The sequence below is a fragment of the Fusarium mangiferae genome, assembly GCF_900044065.1.
Source record: "Fusarium mangiferae strain MRC7560 genome assembly, contig: FMAN_scaffold006, whole genome shotgun sequence".
NCBI lineage: Eukaryota > Fungi > Ascomycota > Sordariomycetes > Hypocreales > Nectriaceae > Fusarium > Fusarium mangiferae.
In genome coordinates this window covers 2,201,477-2,219,764 of record NW_024573926.1, presented here as the reverse complement: position 1 = coordinate 2,219,764, position 18,288 = coordinate 2,201,477, and the positions used below count along the sequence as shown (strand labels likewise).

At 47.4% G+C, this 18,288-nt stretch overlaps 8 protein-coding genes across 8 annotated transcripts; 6 read left to right on the top strand and 2 right to left on the bottom strand.

Moving 5' to 3' along the window:
* Positions 1 to 1,163: 1,163 nt before the first annotated feature.
* On the top strand, positions 1,164 to 2,727 carry FMAN_03491 (uncharacterized protein; the record flags this gene model as incomplete). Its single annotated transcript, XM_041832315.1, has 3 exons — positions 1,164 to 1,394; positions 1,442 to 2,452; positions 2,506 to 2,727. 3 exons carry the CDS (start codon positions 1,164 to 1,166, stop codon positions 2,725 to 2,727), a joined length of 1,464 nt encoding a protein of 487 aa, XP_041682791.1.
* Positions 2,728 to 4,804: 2,077 nt separating this feature from the next.
* On the top strand, positions 4,805 to 5,695 carry FMAN_03490 (uncharacterized protein; the record flags this gene model as incomplete). Its single annotated transcript, XM_041832314.1, has 1 exon — positions 4,805 to 5,695. One exon carries the CDS (start codon positions 4,805 to 4,807, stop codon positions 5,693 to 5,695), a length of 891 nt encoding a protein of 296 aa, XP_041682790.1.
* A 1,316-nt stretch (positions 5,696 to 7,011) lies between these two features.
* On the top strand, positions 7,012 to 8,492 carry FMAN_03489 (uncharacterized protein; the record flags this gene model as incomplete). Its single annotated transcript, XM_041832313.1, has 3 exons — positions 7,012 to 7,219; positions 7,280 to 7,662; positions 7,716 to 8,492. The coding sequence occupies 3 exons, from the start codon at positions 7,012 to 7,014 to the stop codon at positions 8,490 to 8,492; spliced, it is 1,368 nt and encodes a 455-aa protein (XP_041682789.1).
* Positions 8,493 to 9,047: 555 nt separating this feature from the next.
* Positions 9,048 to 9,446, bottom strand: FMAN_03488 (uncharacterized protein; the record flags this gene model as incomplete). Its single annotated transcript, XM_041832312.1, has 1 exon — positions 9,048 to 9,446. The coding sequence occupies one exon, from the start codon at positions 9,444 to 9,446 to the stop codon at positions 9,048 to 9,050; it is 399 nt and encodes a 132-aa protein (XP_041682788.1).
* Positions 9,447 to 10,741: 1,295 nt separating this feature from the next.
* FMAN_03487 (uncharacterized protein) lies at positions 10,742 to 11,629 on the top strand (the record flags this gene model as incomplete). Its single annotated transcript, XM_041832311.1, has 1 exon — positions 10,742 to 11,629. The coding sequence occupies one exon, from the start codon at positions 10,742 to 10,744 to the stop codon at positions 11,627 to 11,629; it is 888 nt and encodes a 295-aa protein (XP_041682787.1).
* Positions 11,630 to 13,368: 1,739 nt separating this feature from the next.
* Positions 13,369 to 14,016, top strand: FMAN_03486 (uncharacterized protein; the record flags this gene model as incomplete). Its single annotated transcript, XM_041832310.1, has 2 exons — positions 13,369 to 13,628; positions 13,677 to 14,016. The coding sequence occupies 2 exons, from the start codon at positions 13,369 to 13,371 to the stop codon at positions 14,014 to 14,016; spliced, it is 600 nt and encodes a 199-aa protein (XP_041682786.1).
* Positions 14,017 to 14,643: 627 nt separating this feature from the next.
* Positions 14,644 to 15,525, bottom strand: FMAN_03485 (uncharacterized protein; the record flags this gene model as incomplete). The annotated part of the gene is made up of 3 exons (XM_041832309.1): positions 14,644 to 14,707; positions 14,783 to 15,251; positions 15,309 to 15,525. The coding sequence occupies 3 exons, from the start codon at positions 15,523 to 15,525 to the stop codon at positions 14,644 to 14,646; spliced, it is 750 nt and encodes a 249-aa protein (XP_041682785.1).
* Positions 15,526 to 16,102: 577 nt separating this feature from the next.
* Positions 16,103 to 17,337, top strand: FMAN_03484 (uncharacterized protein; the record flags this gene model as incomplete). The annotated part of the gene is made up of 2 exons (XM_041832307.1): positions 16,103 to 16,230; positions 16,425 to 17,337. The coding sequence occupies 2 exons, from the start codon at positions 16,103 to 16,105 to the stop codon at positions 17,335 to 17,337; spliced, it is 1,041 nt and encodes a 346-aa protein (XP_041682784.1).
* Between the last annotated feature and the right edge of the window lie 951 nt (positions 17,338 to 18,288).

Sequence of the window (18,288 nt, the reverse complement as noted above, 5' to 3'; positions counted from 1 at the left end):
TGTCCTCGTAGCCGATCCTAGTGGTGCAATCCAACGTTAAAGTTTGGGAATGATTGGGCACATACTTTACAATTCGAGAAGAGACAAGGGAGATACTTCATTCTCCTTGGTTGTCTCACTGTAGAGGAGGTACCGACAGCTGAAATCTATGTGCCCATTCTCTCAAGCCCCGACAAGACAGCCTCAGCAATCTTGAACTATGATATGGTTTGATCAAAAGCCTTTCTCGTAACTCGTGATCAGCCTAGAGTCTAGCTTTGAATGATAATTTATATTGATCGATATTCTGTGTCGAGACAAATCTTTACAACCTCCTTGTGTTTTGGTCATTTAGCGATGCATATCAAGCTACTTGTGAGTGCTACTAAGACCCGTCACTGAAAGCGTATCTATTAACCCCAGCTTGTTATAACTAGTAATGTTTTCGAGATCAATGCTTATAGCGTTTAATCTGCTAAGTATCGGATGAGAACGCACGTTATACTTTTAGATGCAACAGAAACTTGAAGACGGCCATGTAAGTGCATGATATCTTATCTTCCGCTGATAGCGTAGCTTAGACGTCGATCATTAGCGTTCCATCATCGTTCCATGCATTTACTGTGGGACCGCCAAAGATAGCGGGAAAGATAAGTGCCGAATAGATAAACACACTGAGGCGTTGCTTGCAATACGTACGTGAGTCTCATCAATCAGCCAACTAATATCACACTCATGTGATAAGAGAAAGCAAATCTGGATCGATAAATATTGATACCGGTAGCACGAGGTAATTTCTCAATAGCCGAGCTGAACAAAAATGACGTCTCACGGCATCTAGCGTGCGTTCTAGAAGCAGCCCGGCAAGTCTAAAGTTGCCGGTCCTGAATCATGTCCCCATCGGCAAACCCCTCACGACCCGACCCCAGCTCCACCAAGACAGGCAGGTCAACCAGCGATCCCCGGCCCCAAATCCCTGCCACGATGATTCTGGGGTTACAGCACCAAGATAGTTCTCGTTACCAAATACAAATCCCTCTCCAAGATCCGGGGTAAACCACCGTGCGGAGATAAGACTCGTCCTTCTTAAATTGACTGGGTCCCGTCACTCAACATTTCTCCATCATCATCATCATCATCATCTCATCAACTACTTCATCTGTACTGTTAAAGGATTCGCCACTATGACTTCAAAGCCGGAGAGCCTTCCTGACAAGGAGATTGAGGAGCAGCGCACTGTTCAAGATGAGATCTACATCGATCCAGTTGCTGAGAAGGCGCTTTTGCGAAAGCTTGACATGTGGATTGTTCCGCCTGTGATGCTGCTCTACCTTCTCAGTTTTCTGGATCGTGTGAATATCGGTAACGCGCGACTCTATGGCCTGGAAGAGGATCTTGGCTTAGTAGGCGATCAGGTGAGTATCCATCAATGAGAACTTGACGTCTATACTAACAAATGCAGTATCAACTTGCGGTCTCGGTTCTATTCGTCACGTACATCGCTTCCGAGCTTCCATCAAACCTCGTCATCAAGAAGTTCAGACCCTCACGATGGATCGCGTTCATCACCACGGCCTGGGGCATCGTCGCCACACTCACCGGTATCGTACAAGATTTCAAGGGTCTGATCGCATGCCGTGTCATTCTTGGTGCTCTTGAAGGCGGTCTATTTCCCGGTCTCACGATTTATCTCACCATGTTCTACACCAAGCGCGAATACGCCCTTCGAATCGGCTATCTCTTCGTCAGTGCCGCTATTGCAGGTTCCCTCGGCGGCCTTCTCGCTTACGGCATCGGTCATATGGATGGTGTAGCTGGACTAAGGGGTTGGCGATGGATTATCATTATCGAAGGAATTCCAACATTTGTCCTTGGAATTGCTGTTTGGTTTTGGCTTGCAGACGATCCCGATTCAGCTCATTACCTTACCATCAACGAACGCGAACTCATCGATGCACGAATGCGACGACAAATCGGACATACCAAGTCTTCGGATCAGATGCACAAGGCCGATGTTTATGCTGGTCTCAAGGATTGGAAGATCTGGCTTTTCTGCATTGGTCAGTTTGGAGGAGATACCATTCTTTACGGATACAGCACCTTTTTGCCAACCATCATCCGTGGACTGGGAGATTGGAATACGGCTCAGGTCCAGGCTCTCACGGTCCCTTGCTACGCTATGGGTGCGATCACCTACCTCGTCGTAGCATGGTTCTCTGATCGAACTCAGCGCCGGGCCGTTTTCACGGTCATCCTCGGTCTTGTTTGTGCCATTGGGTACGCTCTTCTCGTCAGTCCAGCTCCATCCGGAGTTCGCTATTTCGGTTGTTTCCTCGCCGCCATGGGGCTATATGTCATCGTCGGTTTGCCTCTTGCTTGGCTTCCTAGCAACAACCCTCGCTATGGAAAGCGTACTGTCGCCACTGGTCTGCAGCTTACCATTGGTAACTCTGCCGGAATCCCAGCTCCATTTGTAAGTACAGCCTGGCTGCCACCTACAAATAGTCTCAGCTAACACTTACTCAGTTGTACAAAACTCACGAGGGTCCCCGATTCGTCAAGGGTCACGCAGTTTCAATGGCCTTGGTCGCCATGTCTTCGCTGATCTACATGGCCTTCTGGGCTTGGTTCCGTCGTCAGAATAAGAGGAAGGTAGAGGGCAAGGAGGATCATAGAATTCAGGGACTGACCGAGGAGGAAGCTGAGGAGCTTGGAGAGCACAACCCGAGGTTCCACTACACTTACTGAGAGATTCTCATCGCCAACTCCAGATTCTAAGCACCCCATCTTTATCTCAATCTGTTATTTCGTTTATCTTTAGATTCCAAGAAGTTATACAGACGATGTGACATTTGATCTATCATGACGAACCTATTTCTAGCCATCGTGGCTATGAATCTTTGGGAGCCCTTAGGGAGCAAGAAAACAGTAAACCTGAATACAGGGTACTAAAAATAACCTCAACAAAAGATATCCTAAACGCTAGCCTAGCTTAGGCCACGTTAGGATAAACTGCCTCATTCTTTTCCTTTTATATATATATATATATATATAAATAAAACAAAAATAAAAAAAGAACAAGGGCCCCAATCATTTCTCTTTGATCAACCTGTGATAGATATCGGCGGAGGGGGCAGGGTCTGAGAAAAAGAAAGAGAAGAAGAAGAAGAAGGAGAAAAGATTATATAGTTATCGAGAATTATATCAGACTCAGAACCTGTATACAGACTTAGGCAGTTGCCTGTTTTAACTCTTCCCTCCTCGAAGATAAAGACTGAAAAGAGCATTATTCTCTCAGATCTAGAGAGCGCAAGACATATCCTATCGATAAAGGGGGTAATGATCAATGTTCTTCTGCAGTTACACTACAATTCCTGTCAAGACTCCAATTATATTTGAACAATTGTGTCCTTCTTAGTAGCTGAGAGCTCTACGCTACTTAAAAATGATGAAAAGTGCCGCAGATACCGCAATCGACTTCTCGTTGGCTTTCAGTCCTGCCATCGAGATAGGTATGGATAATGTGGTCCGTTATGTCTTTCAGAGAAGCACTTCTTTGGACAACTTACTCTTTTGACATCCAAATCTCACATTTCTAGTATATTTCCAGCCTACGCGGCGTCCAAGGAATCCCAGTCACCTATTGAGTTGTCAAAAGGATGGACAACTTCTCCAGACCGCATATCCTTACTTTATCACGGCATTTTGCGGCCTTTTAGAAGTGATTACTTTGTGTATCTCTATCCCGTCTTATTGCAAACATGCTGGAGTTAGAAGGAAACACCAAGGAACAGGGGGTTCAATTGGCCAAGTTTTTGGGTGTGAAATAGAGCCTGCAGGGTCTTGGCCAAACCAAGTCTGCCACACTTCTTCAAGAGATAGATAGTCTTGCTAGCTATGGCGTTGAAGACATGGACGGATGGGGAGGGGTGAAAAGACTCTGTGAAGAACAGCTCAGAGTCAGATACGCTTTCTTCGGGCGCAACACACGGACAAAGCAGCCACAGGGAATAAGATTCACAGGTAAGACAAAACGGAGGCTTCCTACAGAGATTCGACGGAGCTTTCTGGAAAAGGTTGCAACTACGTGTAATTGGGGTCTTATTAGCTACCTGAGCCTAATCTAGGGTATTCACCCCGCTTGCTGGGCAATCAGAGGTTCTGCTTAGGGAGCATGACTAAATTGAATATAACCATAATATTGTCATTGGAAGAGGTCAGTACAGTGGTGCCATTGGTTTAATTCCTGAGCTGACATCCTCTGCGAATAGCACCTTCCATTTCTAGCAGCGAGAGACTAAGAGCTACAGCTATGACCCTATCTGAACCCCTGCCAAGCCTCGCTGAATACGAAAGCATTGCCCGCTTATTATGCAGCCTCCAATACCCGTAAGCGGGCCGCTTATTCGATTGATTCTAGAACACCTCCCAGCTGAATAGAGTTTGCTTTGTCAGGTTTTCAATCACCCTAATGAGGAATGTAGAGCATCCTTTGGCCTGTTGTGAGCTGTCCCTTTGGCGTCGGTCGCTGAAGCTGAATTGTGAAGATCTGTGATGGCTCTATCTTACGGATACACGGCACCTTTTGTATATGATTTCCATGTGCATCTCACGGGTATGCGGCATCTTATGGATGAAAGGCGATGTAAAGTGTTGATAGTATCGCGATAAGCTTGAAAGCTTGCTGAGATATTGCTTTAATGGATTTCATTTTTACCGCTTGGATATCAGTATATATAGAGAACACTGGCCTTTATAAAGAGTCAGACTCTCAAGCCCATCCTCAAGAAACAACATTTGCTTCAATCCATTATAGTCCACAATCATGCTTATCCTCAGTACTCTTGTTCTATCTTTTGTGGCGGTCGGCTATGCCACGCCCCTTGCTATCAGGTTGGACAACACCGAGCCTCCAGAGAACGCTACATTCATCCAATGCCACGAAGGCACCACGGACCCCATCTGCCTCAAGATTCGCGGACCAACCTCCGATGTCATTACGGAGATCGTTCATCCTGACGGAACCATCGAGGTCCATCGCAACAAATACACCCGCGAGCAACTGAAAGATATCCGTCACAATAACAAAGTCAAGAGCGTCGAGCACAAGCCTGGCCACACCGTCCACGATGGGTCTGCCGCATTCATCAACGGCCTCACGAAGAGAGAGTCTGCCCCTCCAATCTGCAGGAGCGAGACCCAGCGGTGGTGGGATCAGAATGACTGGGGCTACTGGTACCAGGCCTGGCACCAAGTTGGCAACTGCTTCTACTGCAACCAGTGTACTGAGGCTATTGCAGTGGGTTTCTCGGTTTCTCAAACCTGGACTGTTGGTTTGAGCGCCAAGTTCGGCGAAGTCATTGAAGCGTCTTTTGAATTCTCCTGGGGTGAGACGCATACTCTGAGTGATACGCGAACATGCCAGTGGAACAATGTTCAGTCTGGGTGCCATTCTATTTGGTACCAGCCCTTGATGTCTTATCACAATGGATACGCAAACTATCAGACTCACACGCACTGTAGCGCTGGTCAAGGCCAAGGAGCTTCGGATTCTTATTACGACCACAATTATGCGTATGCCAACGTCAATCAGATCGGTAACAACAATGGTGTCAATCAGGGCAATCTGGGTTGTGACAGTGGTTGCCAAGGTAGTGATCACCGGCAGTGTCAGTACGGAAACAATGGTGGTTCTCTTTGGCCCAACCCGAACTAGGAAAGTCTGGAATCGGGTCATTGATAGACAAGCTTACCCAACTTTCTCAAGCCTATTAAATCAGCGTGAGACTTTTCTACTCAGTTATCCCTATTATTAGGCTAGAATAGATGTATCCAGAATCTTGACAACTTACAATCGATGCAAAGGCAAAGATCAACCTTGCATCAAGTGAGGCTGAGCATGCAGGTGGTTTCTATTAACAATCTCATGCAGTTTGTTATATTATTAATAAATTGAAGGGTGAAGGATTGGCTTGGCGTAAGACTCACTGCTACCTTGGACGTCAGAAGGTCGGACTTTTATGGAAATCCCAGGGGGTTCCGTCTGACATACATCTGCCGGACCCCACCATGACCAGGCATCATTGGCGAGTTGGCGAGTCATAATCCGGGGAAGCGCCCAATCTTGTGCTCCAGCGTGACTCTGTAGCGATGGAAATAACAATGGAGGAACCGGTTGATGAGGATTGTTTCACGTCCTACCGGCATGCTAATAATCCTTGCTATGCGGCACTTTTTAATCACTAACTCAGCCTTGTAGGATGCAACCCGTCTTCTCCAAGGACCCATTTATAAAGCGCGCGGAACGGATGTACGGGAATATCAGTTGCGCCGACTACTCCTGAACGAGTTGGGGGCTGCTACTCCGTAATTACGGCAGGTTATACTTAGTCGCCGTCACCTATTACACAGTAGCTATGGCTATTTATGCTTATTCCCAACTTTAACTAAGTTATAGCGAAGCGGTATCAGGCGTCTCTCCCTCGAGCCGCGGGTCTCAGTTGCGAAGGCATATCTAGTTACGACTCTATTTCTCCTTATACTGAATGCTTACTACACCTCAGTAGAGTAGCTCCTGTCAGAAACAGGAAGTCCTCAAATTCTGAGAGCATGTACCTGGTTATGGATTCAAATCCTGGCCTGGTCCCTGGCTCGTTAATTGTGATAGCCACGCCATCCCCATAAAAGTCCCCCACCTCAACAGCCGCCTTATAGCCTTACACGCCGGGATCAATCGAATCATCACAGTGGCTGTAAGCTTGGGCCAGGAATCCTTGGTAATCTTCAATGCATCACAGGTCTCCATAGTATACACAAGAACTCCAATGGTGTTGTGATGCCAAGCCTCATCTCGCCAAAGGTTCATGTCAGCTGCCAAGCCTGACATGGTACCGGAAAGGCTGGACCATGAAATATGTAGGATATATATATGCCCTCTCTTGCGCAGTGAAAAGCTTGAGAGACAAGTCTTCATCGGCTCAGTTCTTTATACCTCCTCACAATTCGATACATCTCTCACGGGACATCTTCACAATGAAGACCGCCACCGCTCTTTTGGCCCTTGCCGCCGCGGCAGAAGCTTCACCCTTGTTCTCCAAGCGGGACGATGCGAACGACATCTTCAACGACAAGCAAAAGTTCTGCAAGGGATGGGACCTGAAGACCGTCGAGGGCGTCGACAAGCTTTGGGAAGACACGGCTGCTGGTGTATCCCTTGAACTATTCATCAAGAGCCACTGGGGCAAGTAGCTTGCTCTCACCAAACGACGTGAAAGAGAATACTAATCCTTATTTTTTGTAGAGCACCAGAACAACTGGCTCAAGAATCTTGAGGATCAGGTGATGGGCGGTACTGATGGCAAGTCTGGTGCAAGCGGCTGCGCTCTCATCGGAACCAGCTGCAACCCCATGGGCGGCATCGGCTGCGAAGAGCAGTTTGATAAATACGGCAAGACATTTGTGGGCAAGAACTCGTACTGGACCTTTCAGGCCGTCAAGGGCATGCATGGCAAGTTTGCCGAGTTGCACCGCCAGTTGACCACTGAGACTCTCGTCAATGGCCTCAAGATCGGGCAGATGCTCAAGGACTTTAGCGGAAACGAGAACGGAGGAGATAATATGAAGGGCTGGCTTTCGGCCGCTGCAACTATGGGGAATGCCCTTGGTGGTCTTGTTCCTGGAGTGGTATGTAGCTTTGTCTCCGGTCCCGATCTTTCCTTTGCTGACAATCTCTATAGGGCTCCGGTATTTCTGCCGGTATGGGTATCCTGGCAGGTATCATGTCCGGTCTCTCCTTGGGCGACGATGAGGATGATGGTGCCGCTACTATATCAGACGGCCTTGCCGACCTTTTCAAGTCCGCCTCAGTCAAGCTCGAGGACACCCTCCGAATCGCTACCGGAGGCGGCAGAAACGACGACGAGTATAACTCCCTCCCCGCTCCTAAGTGGGATACATACGAGACCAAGATTGCCAAGTTCTTCAACGGCGGCTGGTTCCTTCTCGATGATGACGTTGAGACCGTGCGCGTCACCCTGGGTTCCATCACCAACAACATCCAGAAGAAGGTCGCCAACGACGTGATGAAGGCTTCTAAGCTTTATCTTGTCGCTGATAAGCTCGGTGGCAAAGATTCCCGTGAGGATTGCGGCTTTTCCACTGGTCGACAGTGGCTGCCTCTCCGTGATGGCGAGGAGTACTGCTGGTACATCATGCGAAACGATCCCAACCCTAATCGCGAGGGAGAGTGGACCGAGGTCGGTGCTGATATCTACGAGAAGATGGCTTCCTTCGGTCTGGGTGATCGCGAGCCTTACTACAAGGCTTTGATTGACTGTGCTTTGAACAAGGGCGATAGCGACGAGGTTGACACTAGCAACCTTGTTCAGGGAGAGATCCCCCGATGCTTCTTCAACTTGCCTGCTGTGTTTGTTGAGCACGATGACGAAACTGGCTGTGGAAGCCCCTTTGACAGGGCAGATTGTGACTACCGCAAGAGCAGTCCTCTCAAATAAGCTGGAAGAAATACTCGCTACTAGCTTTCTGTTACCTACCTATTATGCCTTTCGGAGATCAGGAAGATGACTTTTGTACATAACTGCTTACCATTTTACAAAGACGTTATCCAACGTTTCATTTATCTATATTGTATTCTTATATATTTAAGTTTTCCAACAGTAGCATCTCGCCAATTCTGAGCAATAAGATCAATGGATTCGCAGTGCTATCTGACGTGTACAGTTCGGAACCATTCAAATGATACCTATGTTAAGGGAAAGTTGAGACAAAGTAGTTATTTTATGCTTTAATATACAAGTTTCTGTTTAAGCTGAGATGGAGTTCGTTGCCGTACTGACCATTCTCAAGTAATTATCGTAGCCATATAACAGCAACAGCCATGTCAATCGTGTTGAAAGTGCAAAATGAATATCTGTTTCTCACTCCTCAATTGTCCCATACCTAGACATGGACTCAGACCACTCCCAGTCCTTGCTAGGGAAGCAAGAATGGACGATTGATCTTGCATAAACATGAAGGCTCACGTCTCCATAAGGACTCTTTTCGCACGTTTAGAATCCAAAAAAGTAGATCAAAGGAGGGACGACGAGCTCCACAGCAGCGGCAATCTTGAGCCACGATGGAGTCCAGCCCAGACTCAGCCCTGAAGTCAAGCGACCAATACCAGCCAAGAACATGGCAGTTCCGAGTAAAGAAAGGGGCACTTTTCTCGTCTGGAGATTGCTACTAGCCCACCAGAGAATCATTCCATATCCACTCCAGATTGCTCCCAAGAAGCGAAGCTGGTTGTCCACGAAGGCGAGGGTTGGGGTCGGGAGGAGAGCTCGCTCAGATTCGGGTATAACGAGTTTATGGCCAGCAATTACATCGACTGTTCCGGTGAACATGGAGAAGATGGCGAAGAGCTTCAGTCCGCGGGAGAGAAATTGGGAAGAGCCGTATTCAGACATTGCTTCTGGAAGATATTCCTGATGTTTGTTATATGATAATAAATATGATGTTTCTGAATGTGAAATAAATACTGATTTGCACTATTAATTACGACCCTGATCATCTTTTATACTCAGACAATGTATATCTGACGCCTTGAATTGATAAGCCCTATTTGCCATGCTTACCCGTTATGCTGACAGCCCAGAAATCCCGTCGGCGTCATAACGAATCCCGCAAGGTGACAGTTTTTCCCAGATTGGGATCAATATGCGCCAGGCTCCACAATATACCTACTGTTTATGTCAGTGCGTCCTTCAGAGTCATAAAAACCCAGTCTTTACCTCAATCAGCATCGGGAGTCTTAGGAAGGGAAAATGTCAGTTGATCAATCAGACGGAAACATTTGGAAGCCGACGACCGATTCAGCACTCCTGGCTGTCAAGGGCGAACTTTTACCGGATTGAGCTACGATCAAGCAAAGAGGAAGAAAGAGGATTCAAGCCCATCGGAGGTATCACGCGACCACCAGCAGGAATGTCAGGTAATGTCGCCTTTCCAATCAACGTTGCCAAACTCTCTTTCTGATATGGGCAGTCAGATTTTCTCGTATCGCCAGAATCTCAATTTGATAAATAATTGGGGGTTGAACTCGGTATTTCGGTCAGAAACGATAGGCATCGTCTAGGGGGGCTTGTAAGATCGACTTCAATACTGCAACGCCTAGAAGCTGACTCGGCATCAGTGCCACGTCTACCGTCCCCTTACTCAGGTCAAACCTAGCAAATACTCATCGGCCCGGGACCGAAAGGACTCTGGCCTGACATATAGGCTTCCGGAATCCTGTTGGTTGAACCCTTTCGTAAGTTAACATTAGAACCAATAACCTTTAAAAAAAAAAAAGACCTATGGTCTACCACGATGATCACCTAGGAGAGTCTGGATCACCAACGGACACGGAGTGGCAAGACTTGAGGTACATGTCCATCATCATGACGAGTTTGGGTGGATGCTGCGGGGATTGAAGTCAACTTCTGCATCGTGATCGTAATTAAGTTCTCTGTGCTGATTGCAAGCTCTCAGCCACAGGCCTCAACTACAAATAACAAATACTGCTCACTATTTAGACATTTTGTTGCAAGGCATGGCCAATGCCTGTAGTATAAGTACTAATTGTGAAACTTAGAATATGACTCTTTGCTGCGGGGGTTGGAAAGTATAAGAAGGCCAGTCGGGTCAGTAAACGTGTTTTTAAGAACCAAGATGTACACTCGTTTTTTCATCTTCCTTCTCATTCATCTTCCAAGCTAACACCATGTATCTCGTCACACTCCTGGCCGCGAGCTTCTCCATCCAACTACCTTACGCTCTTGCCACGCCTTATCGCCAAGCTGTCAAGTGCGAGAACGAAACTAATCCTCTACCTGGCCAGACATGCGCGATCTTCGCCGAAGATTGGAACTTGAGTTTGGATGAGTTCAAGGCGCTGAATCCCGGTGTCGAGTGTCCTGAGCTTGATCCAGTTGGTAGTTACTGTGTCAAAGGGGCTGCCGGCAAAGATGAACAAGCTGGCGTTGAATCCAAGACGACAAATCCTACATCTGCTATTGAGCCATCATACGATGAGATGCCCGATGCCTCTTCTGATGTAAATTCATTTTCGATCCCCAACTCAGACGAGGAGTCCTATGCACGGCCTACTGTTCCTCAAAAGCCCTCTCCTACAGATGAGTGTTGTGGAAACAGCATCCAAACTCCGAAACCTATTCAAGAAGGCATGGTAGAAACCTGCAACAAATTCCACTACATTGATTCCACCACCACCTGCCAAGGCGTTCTGGATCATTACAAGATATCCCTTGCCGACTTCATCAAGTGGAATCCTGCTGTTGGAGAGGACTGTACCAACATGTGGGCGGGGACCAACGCATGCGTCCGTGTCAAAGGCTACACTTCATCTCCAACGAGAGACATCAAGCCCAACCCAGCAGTCGACGATGGACTGGCGACGCCTGAACCTATACAGGAGGGTTTGGTCAAGAATTGTGTCAAGTTCCACTACATCGGTGCCGGGACTACATGTAAGGAGGTTTTGCATCACTACAAGATCACCATGGCCCAGTTTGCGCAGTGGAATCCTGCAGTTGGCGACGATTGCAAAACTCTGTGGAAGGGCACTTATGCCTGTGTAGCTGCGGTTTGAGCAGGTGTATGCACTGGCTTCCAGTTTGAGACAAATCTATAGCTATCTATAGCCTATTCTCTTCCGAAGATGAGTGAGCCTGGGTTTCACTGATAGGGCAACCTGTTTAATATCATCTACGCTGCTGCGAAATAAATGGCAGTCTGGGTTTTCTAGTCAAAAGGATAGCAATAAAGTGGATTTGATTCTAAGTATTTGCCATCCGACCTTGCCCAGTATTTCAGTGATGCTCTATGATGACCTGCAATTCCCTCAATCCCTCTGTTGTCACATTTCTTTTGTGTGTGACTCTTCTTGAGACCCAGCTTCTGCTTGTGTACTCCAAGTCTGAGGACGACTCTGAGCTGAGTATTCATGACTCTGTTGATCTGTGGCAACGGCCGTGAAGCCCCTCCACGGTTCATCTTCGCCACTCTGGCCCAGCCATTCAAACATTGGTGAAATGTAGTCCAGATCGATGTTAGACTTGATATTTCATTGTCATGTCGGACGGGGCTCACCTCGTTCTCTACTTCCATGGGTCTTGGGGACGTGCGGTGTGCTTGGGCAGGTTCCTTTCTTTGTAGGAGTGGCATTGCTCTGCGACGAAGTCATTTCTGAAGGCTCTGTTGGAATAAGGACGACAGGTCTAGTAGGAAGTGATAGTTTGGCTCAGTAAAGGAGCTAGATGGTCATTGTGACACTAGAAGTCATAAGAAAAGGTTCCGTCCTGTCATGGGCGCTGTCTTATATATCTAGGGACTATGTAATGTGCCTTGTTTGTTGAAAGCTATTTTCGTTTCATTCTGGCTTCGATATGGGCCATTTTCCGTATTGGATGTTTCTCCGTAGCTCATTTTTGTTGTCTCACATTTGTATTTCTTGGAGTTGCAGACATAAGGGCCAGTTTCGCTATTGGTCCAACCATTTGCGACTCCATCAGGGCCGATTTTCGTATTCGTGAACTAAATAAGCCCTGGCAGCATCCTCGGAGACTCGTTGAATATGTCAAGGCTATTCCAGGGCCAAAATTCTGATTGGTGAGCTCATGAGGCTCAAGTAAAGGGAGGGTGATCGACTAACCTTCAGTATATGCATCTGGAGAAACTCGTACCCAGAAGCTGACGAATGAGATAAATGGCCCTTATGCAACTATCCGATCAACTGCTTTCACCCATGTAAGCCTCAACAGCTTCAGCCGCACGTAAGATCTACGTATCGCTCAGGTTCAGCGAATCACAGAATTGGCCCTGAGTGTTAGCCACGTAAGAGGGGTCGGAGCTGGCCATACTTCAACCAAGGTCTCGCCCATTTGTCCAGTCCCCGGACTTTTCTCCCTCATCACATCTTTCATCGCCGAGGGAAATCCTCTGGCTCGACACTCAGCAATTCTATACTGCTCAGTCCAACAGGGCTTGACTACTTCTGGCAGCTGAGGTCCATTCTGTTTGAGGGTCAGCGCCAAGCACAGCCTTGGCGCTTATCCCATTCAGGAGGACCACGATGATCATCACTTAGAACCTTGGACGAGCGACATCGACGACGCGCAATGGCAACTCAACTTCGGATGGGACATCGATCACTGGCTCTTGCCTAGTATCGAGAACCATGAGTTTGACAGCTTGTTTGACTTCAATTGTTACCTCGGGCCGTGCGGCGAAACGCTCAACGCAGACCTTGACTCCTTGGCTGCTCAACACCAAGACACGTCGAACAGTCAACTAACAGTCATCACTGAAACTCACACCACTCTCAACGCTATGCAAGAAGCCTCTCCTGAACCTCAGAAACAACTGGATTCCCTCAATGACCCTCATTCGGTCCCCTGGCATCAGCCAAACCTAATCCCTCGCTTGTGCAACACCTCTCTGAGTAGCAATGCTCCTACGTCCCACACGCCATCCTCTAGTGGGTATGAGAAGAGATCATCTCAATCATCCACGTCTAGTCCTGTCTCCAAAGACGCGCGGCTCACCTGTGACTTTTGTGGGCAGGCTTTTGAGGACGTGGATTCTCTTTGGTAAGAACAACTATCGTGATTCTTCTTCACTCGTCTCACAAGCAACAGCTTTCATATTATCTCATCTCATGCGGCTTCGAGTCCATTACATTGCGGCAGGAAAGGCTGCAATAAAACTTTCAAAGGCGGCAGATCTCTGAAACGCCATCTGACTGAGTTTCATCTTGGTTCCGTTTACGTTTGTCGCTGCGGCAGGCAGGACAGAAGAAAAGATAAGCATTGCAAACACATCGAGAGTAACAGCTGCATTGGCCCCGGCCTTTACGGCTGCCCCTGTGGCCATACATTTGACCAGCTGAAGTTGCACAGACACCACATTAACAGGTGTGGTAGAAAGAGAAGAGGAAGGCCACGAAAACTCCCAATGATGGCCAATGAGAGGATTTGAGTTCTGAGGCTCTTTCAATACCTTGTGGTACATAGAAACCAATGTCGCCAGCGCAAGCTTCAGGAGGAAATAAGTCTTGTGTAGCTTTCTATATCTTCACGGCTGCCGTCAGCTTCACAGCTAATGCAGGTTGTCCTTTGATACAGTCAGATACTTGAGCGCTTGAGTTCTTTTGCACCACGTCCCTAAGTTTTGAATTATCCATTAACGTCAGTCAGATGCTCCGTCAGTCCTTGCGAACTCGCTTGATGATCCTGTATTTCTTTCCTTTGTCTGGGCTTTTCCTTATCACTGGGTTTCGTCTTTAGTCTATCTATGTACATTGTGTTCCGACTCCATTCTCAGCAGCTGTTCTACTACCTACATCTTTACCAACAGAAGGCCCATTCTCAACTGGGGCCCTGTTGGAGTCGGGACAGAGGGAATTCAACATAACCCTCAAGTGTTTTCTTGTTTTAGTCTTATAGATTGCGATAAGGGGAACTGATGGTTGGCTGCAAAGCCGGGTTATGGTCGACAGTGGAAGGGATGGAGACAGCTAGTTACATGGACACGTACAAATCACCATCCCAACTCAGTTCAGCCACACTGAAAGGCAATGCTTTATAAGCACAGCTTGTTTAAGTATCAATTCAAAAGTAAAACTTCCCGAGACTCACTTGGCGCCCGTCTTTGTTTCATGCCTTGGAAGCTATCGATAAGTATGGGCAGAGTTGTTTGAATATGTTGAAGAAGATCAAAGCGATGATTACTGCTTGGAACAGACCGTAAGTCATATGAAGAGAGTGTTAAGAGAACAGAGTGGACTCCTGTGAAAAGCTGCCGATAGCTCATGTCAGACCATTGCCTTTCTAGGTCTTTGAGATGCTGGAGTGTTTCATGCCGAAACCACTTCTCTTCGTTGGGACCTCGTGGTGGTTCTCTAAATTTGGACGGCGGTGACCCGTTGAGGACTAGCAAGGAATACAAATTCACGAGCTTGATTGACCTCCTGCAGCTTGCGGGAACGCATAGTGGCTTGACTTGGCGATCGTGGCCTTTTTTGTCAAAGAAAATATACAACATGATGGCGGCTCTGAAGGTATCCGCGACGTCTTCGCTCAGTGATGAATCATCCGTGATGAGCTCCGCATCTTGAGAACTTGAGGAATTTTCTTGGTCCGCTTTCTCTCGGCGTCGTTCCCGCTGTCGCATCCGTGCTGCCTCCTGTTTATAGCTTGTCTTTCTCATCGGAACTGTTTCTCAGTTAGTGTCTTTTTTTGGGTCACTATTTTCCTTACCCTCAGACCTACCTAGTACTCTCGGGCGTGTTTCATTCGAGTCCCTCTCTTCTTCCCCAGTGGTGACAAGCCAGTCATTGCAGTTGACTGTATAAACGATAACTTCTACTCCGCGGCATGACACATTAAATAGCGTTCGGGGTCCTAGGCGTTGTATGCATCGTTTCCGGTGCCGTTTCAGTTTTCCAGAAACACCGTCGATAATGAAAGCCCGTGCTTCTGTTGTCATGTCTCTGGTGCGATATCTCCTATAGATCGAATAAACGTCGGCATGTCTTTCTCTTCTTATCAATTCTCCAATCCTTATGGGAAGTTCGTCCATGTCTTGGCCGATCAGGTCCAGATTAACAACTGTACTGTCAAGGGCTTCGTCAGGCAACTGTAGTGCATGGCGTGCTGTGCCAGTGGCAGTCTGTTGGTATTGCAGGTAAGGTCAGCCTGAACCATCAACGAAGCTTATTATCTCACCTCCATCACTTCCGTGAGATTAACATTTGCGACTGAGTTGATTTCCGCCGTAACAGGTTGAAAGTGAGGCGGGCTGTAAGCCTGCTATATGCTGAGTGGCGCTGACAGGAAACCCCTCTTACAAGCACAACACTGTCTAATCTGATATCCCGATATTCTTTTAGACTCATAACCTCTGTCACGGATGACCAAGGGCCATTTATCTGATTGGATCTGCACGAAAAGTGCTCAGGTCTTGGCCATGGTAATTAATGCACGGCCTGCTTTTCACGTTGCGCCAATCAAATAAATGGCCTCCATCCGGCTTTTCAAGCTGCAGCCGGTCAGACGAATCCTAGATGTGTGACCAGCAAATCAGGGAATGGCTATATGTCGCTGGTGGTGTACTGAAAGTTCGATACATCTCCCCTGTCCCAGCTCCTGAATCCAGCATAAGAATCCCCGGCTCGTCGCCACAAAAGCAATTGTGATTCTCAGACAATCGCCCACCCTCCACCTCATATCATCAACACATACTCCAACCTCTATTCTGAGGAAGGAGGTTACATTCTGTTTGCAAGAGGAATCCCAAGAAATCGAGTACTTCCGCAACTGAAGTGCTGAGTGTCGTTATCGTCGCGACTATGCCTTCTTCCAAACTTGACGCGGGTTGAGTTGCAGCTCCAACTTACTGCACCAAGAGCACACGCAAGATTTCTTTGCCGGTATTGAAGTTGATGAGATATGGTTAAATCCTCGTCTTTTCTCGGACCCGGGTCTGTTTGTCAGCCCCCGTCGGGAGCCTCATGCCGACTCGCCGCCACCTTGCTGTGCTTTCTCGCAGACGAAAGACCTCCACGGGCTAGGTGGCATTTCGTCTTTGCATTACATTCATTCCAACATCCTTCAAGAATCATACCGCGACTCAGATCTACCTTACAACGAGCCACTAGAAGTAGTCGGTCCCCGAAATCCGGACAGTGCGTTTCTATCCAAGCTCAACCCATTCTTTCCTCATCAAAGGTCCCGCAATGCAGCGGTATATGAGACACCCCCCCACCGGCAACATTTAGAATTATCGCCATGCTTACCACCGAGCTATTCAATCTCTCCGCACCCAGCTTGGCCTGATGATAGCCCCTTATCTATTTTCTTTTCTTCTTCTTCTCCTTCTTCTTCACCTTGTATCCTTTCTGCGGAAAGTTCCAAGTTGCAAGGCATGGCTCAAGTCTGTGAGGATACGAACATTCTGCACTCCAATAGTCATCACAAACCCACGATCGATCCTGAGCGAGGATCTTTCCGTTGCATAAAATGCTCCATCAATCCCTTCAAGTACGAAAGGGATTTAAAGCGACATCTGGATAGCAAACATTCCGGTGCCTTTTATGTCTGTCGATGTGGGTATTCTAATGGGCGGAAGGATGTTTACCGAAATCATCTCCTCAAAGAGAACTGTAGTGGTGAAAGGTCCTACATATGTACTTGTGGTCGTTCTACTTGCGATCTTGCCGAACATCGCCATCATTTCGAGGGCTGTCGGAAAGGAAAGCGAGGAAGACCTACAAAGCAGAACGCTCGTGTCAAAGTTTGAATAGGCAATACAAAGCAGATAGCGATATTTATTCTATTTCAAATACACTCAGACCCCAGTAGGAGTGAAACAATATCCTCAACTCCTCATCTTCATTCCGATTGGTCGAGATCTCGCAAAGCAGAAAGGGCTCTCCTGAAACATCCGACCAACAAGCATTGGCTAACGTTTATGTCGCACATTACCAAGTTCTGTATGATAATGTAAGCTCACAGCCACAGGTCTCAGATGCAAATATCCCGTCAAGTCCACATTAAAGCTGCAAGACGACACAAGGCTTTTGGAGATCTGCCAAGACTCACAATGTGGCGTGCTGATAACGTTTGTGGTGTTGATCACAAGGACTCATCAGACTTTTACCTTAGGTGGCGTGCTGCCGGATGACTGTAGCCACGCGACTTTACTGAGAGACTGGGAAGAACTGTAAAGAAATTGCTTAGAGTTCCTGACGTACCATTGCAACCTTTATCAAGTAAAAATCGTCGTGAATACACAGACGATTCGCTCTGGTAGACTTTGAATGGATCAGAACCAATTTCCATCGGTCTGGATCTACCTTAGAAGCCAGGACCCTGGTCCCAAAGACACTTTTAGAAGTGAGGCTTTCCCGATATCACACAAATTTTAACGAGTTGGTGGCAAGACAAGGTAAATATCCAATCCTTACCATTTCATGTGACGATGGCAAGCTTCAGATGTTGTGCAAGAGATCAGTGGCTGAGAATTACAGTCACCATACGCAATGTAGACGCCGGCAAGTAGTAGCACGTCTTAGAGACCAATATCATATGACGACGATAATGTCTGGTTAGGTTTTCTGTAGTAGTCATAGGCTCTCAGCCACAGGTTTCCACAACAAATACGCCTATGGGAGAGGCTCAAAAAGTCTCTTCTCATACACTAATGTTATTGCTCACCTCAACTTAGATGTTGACCGAATGAGGTTACTCA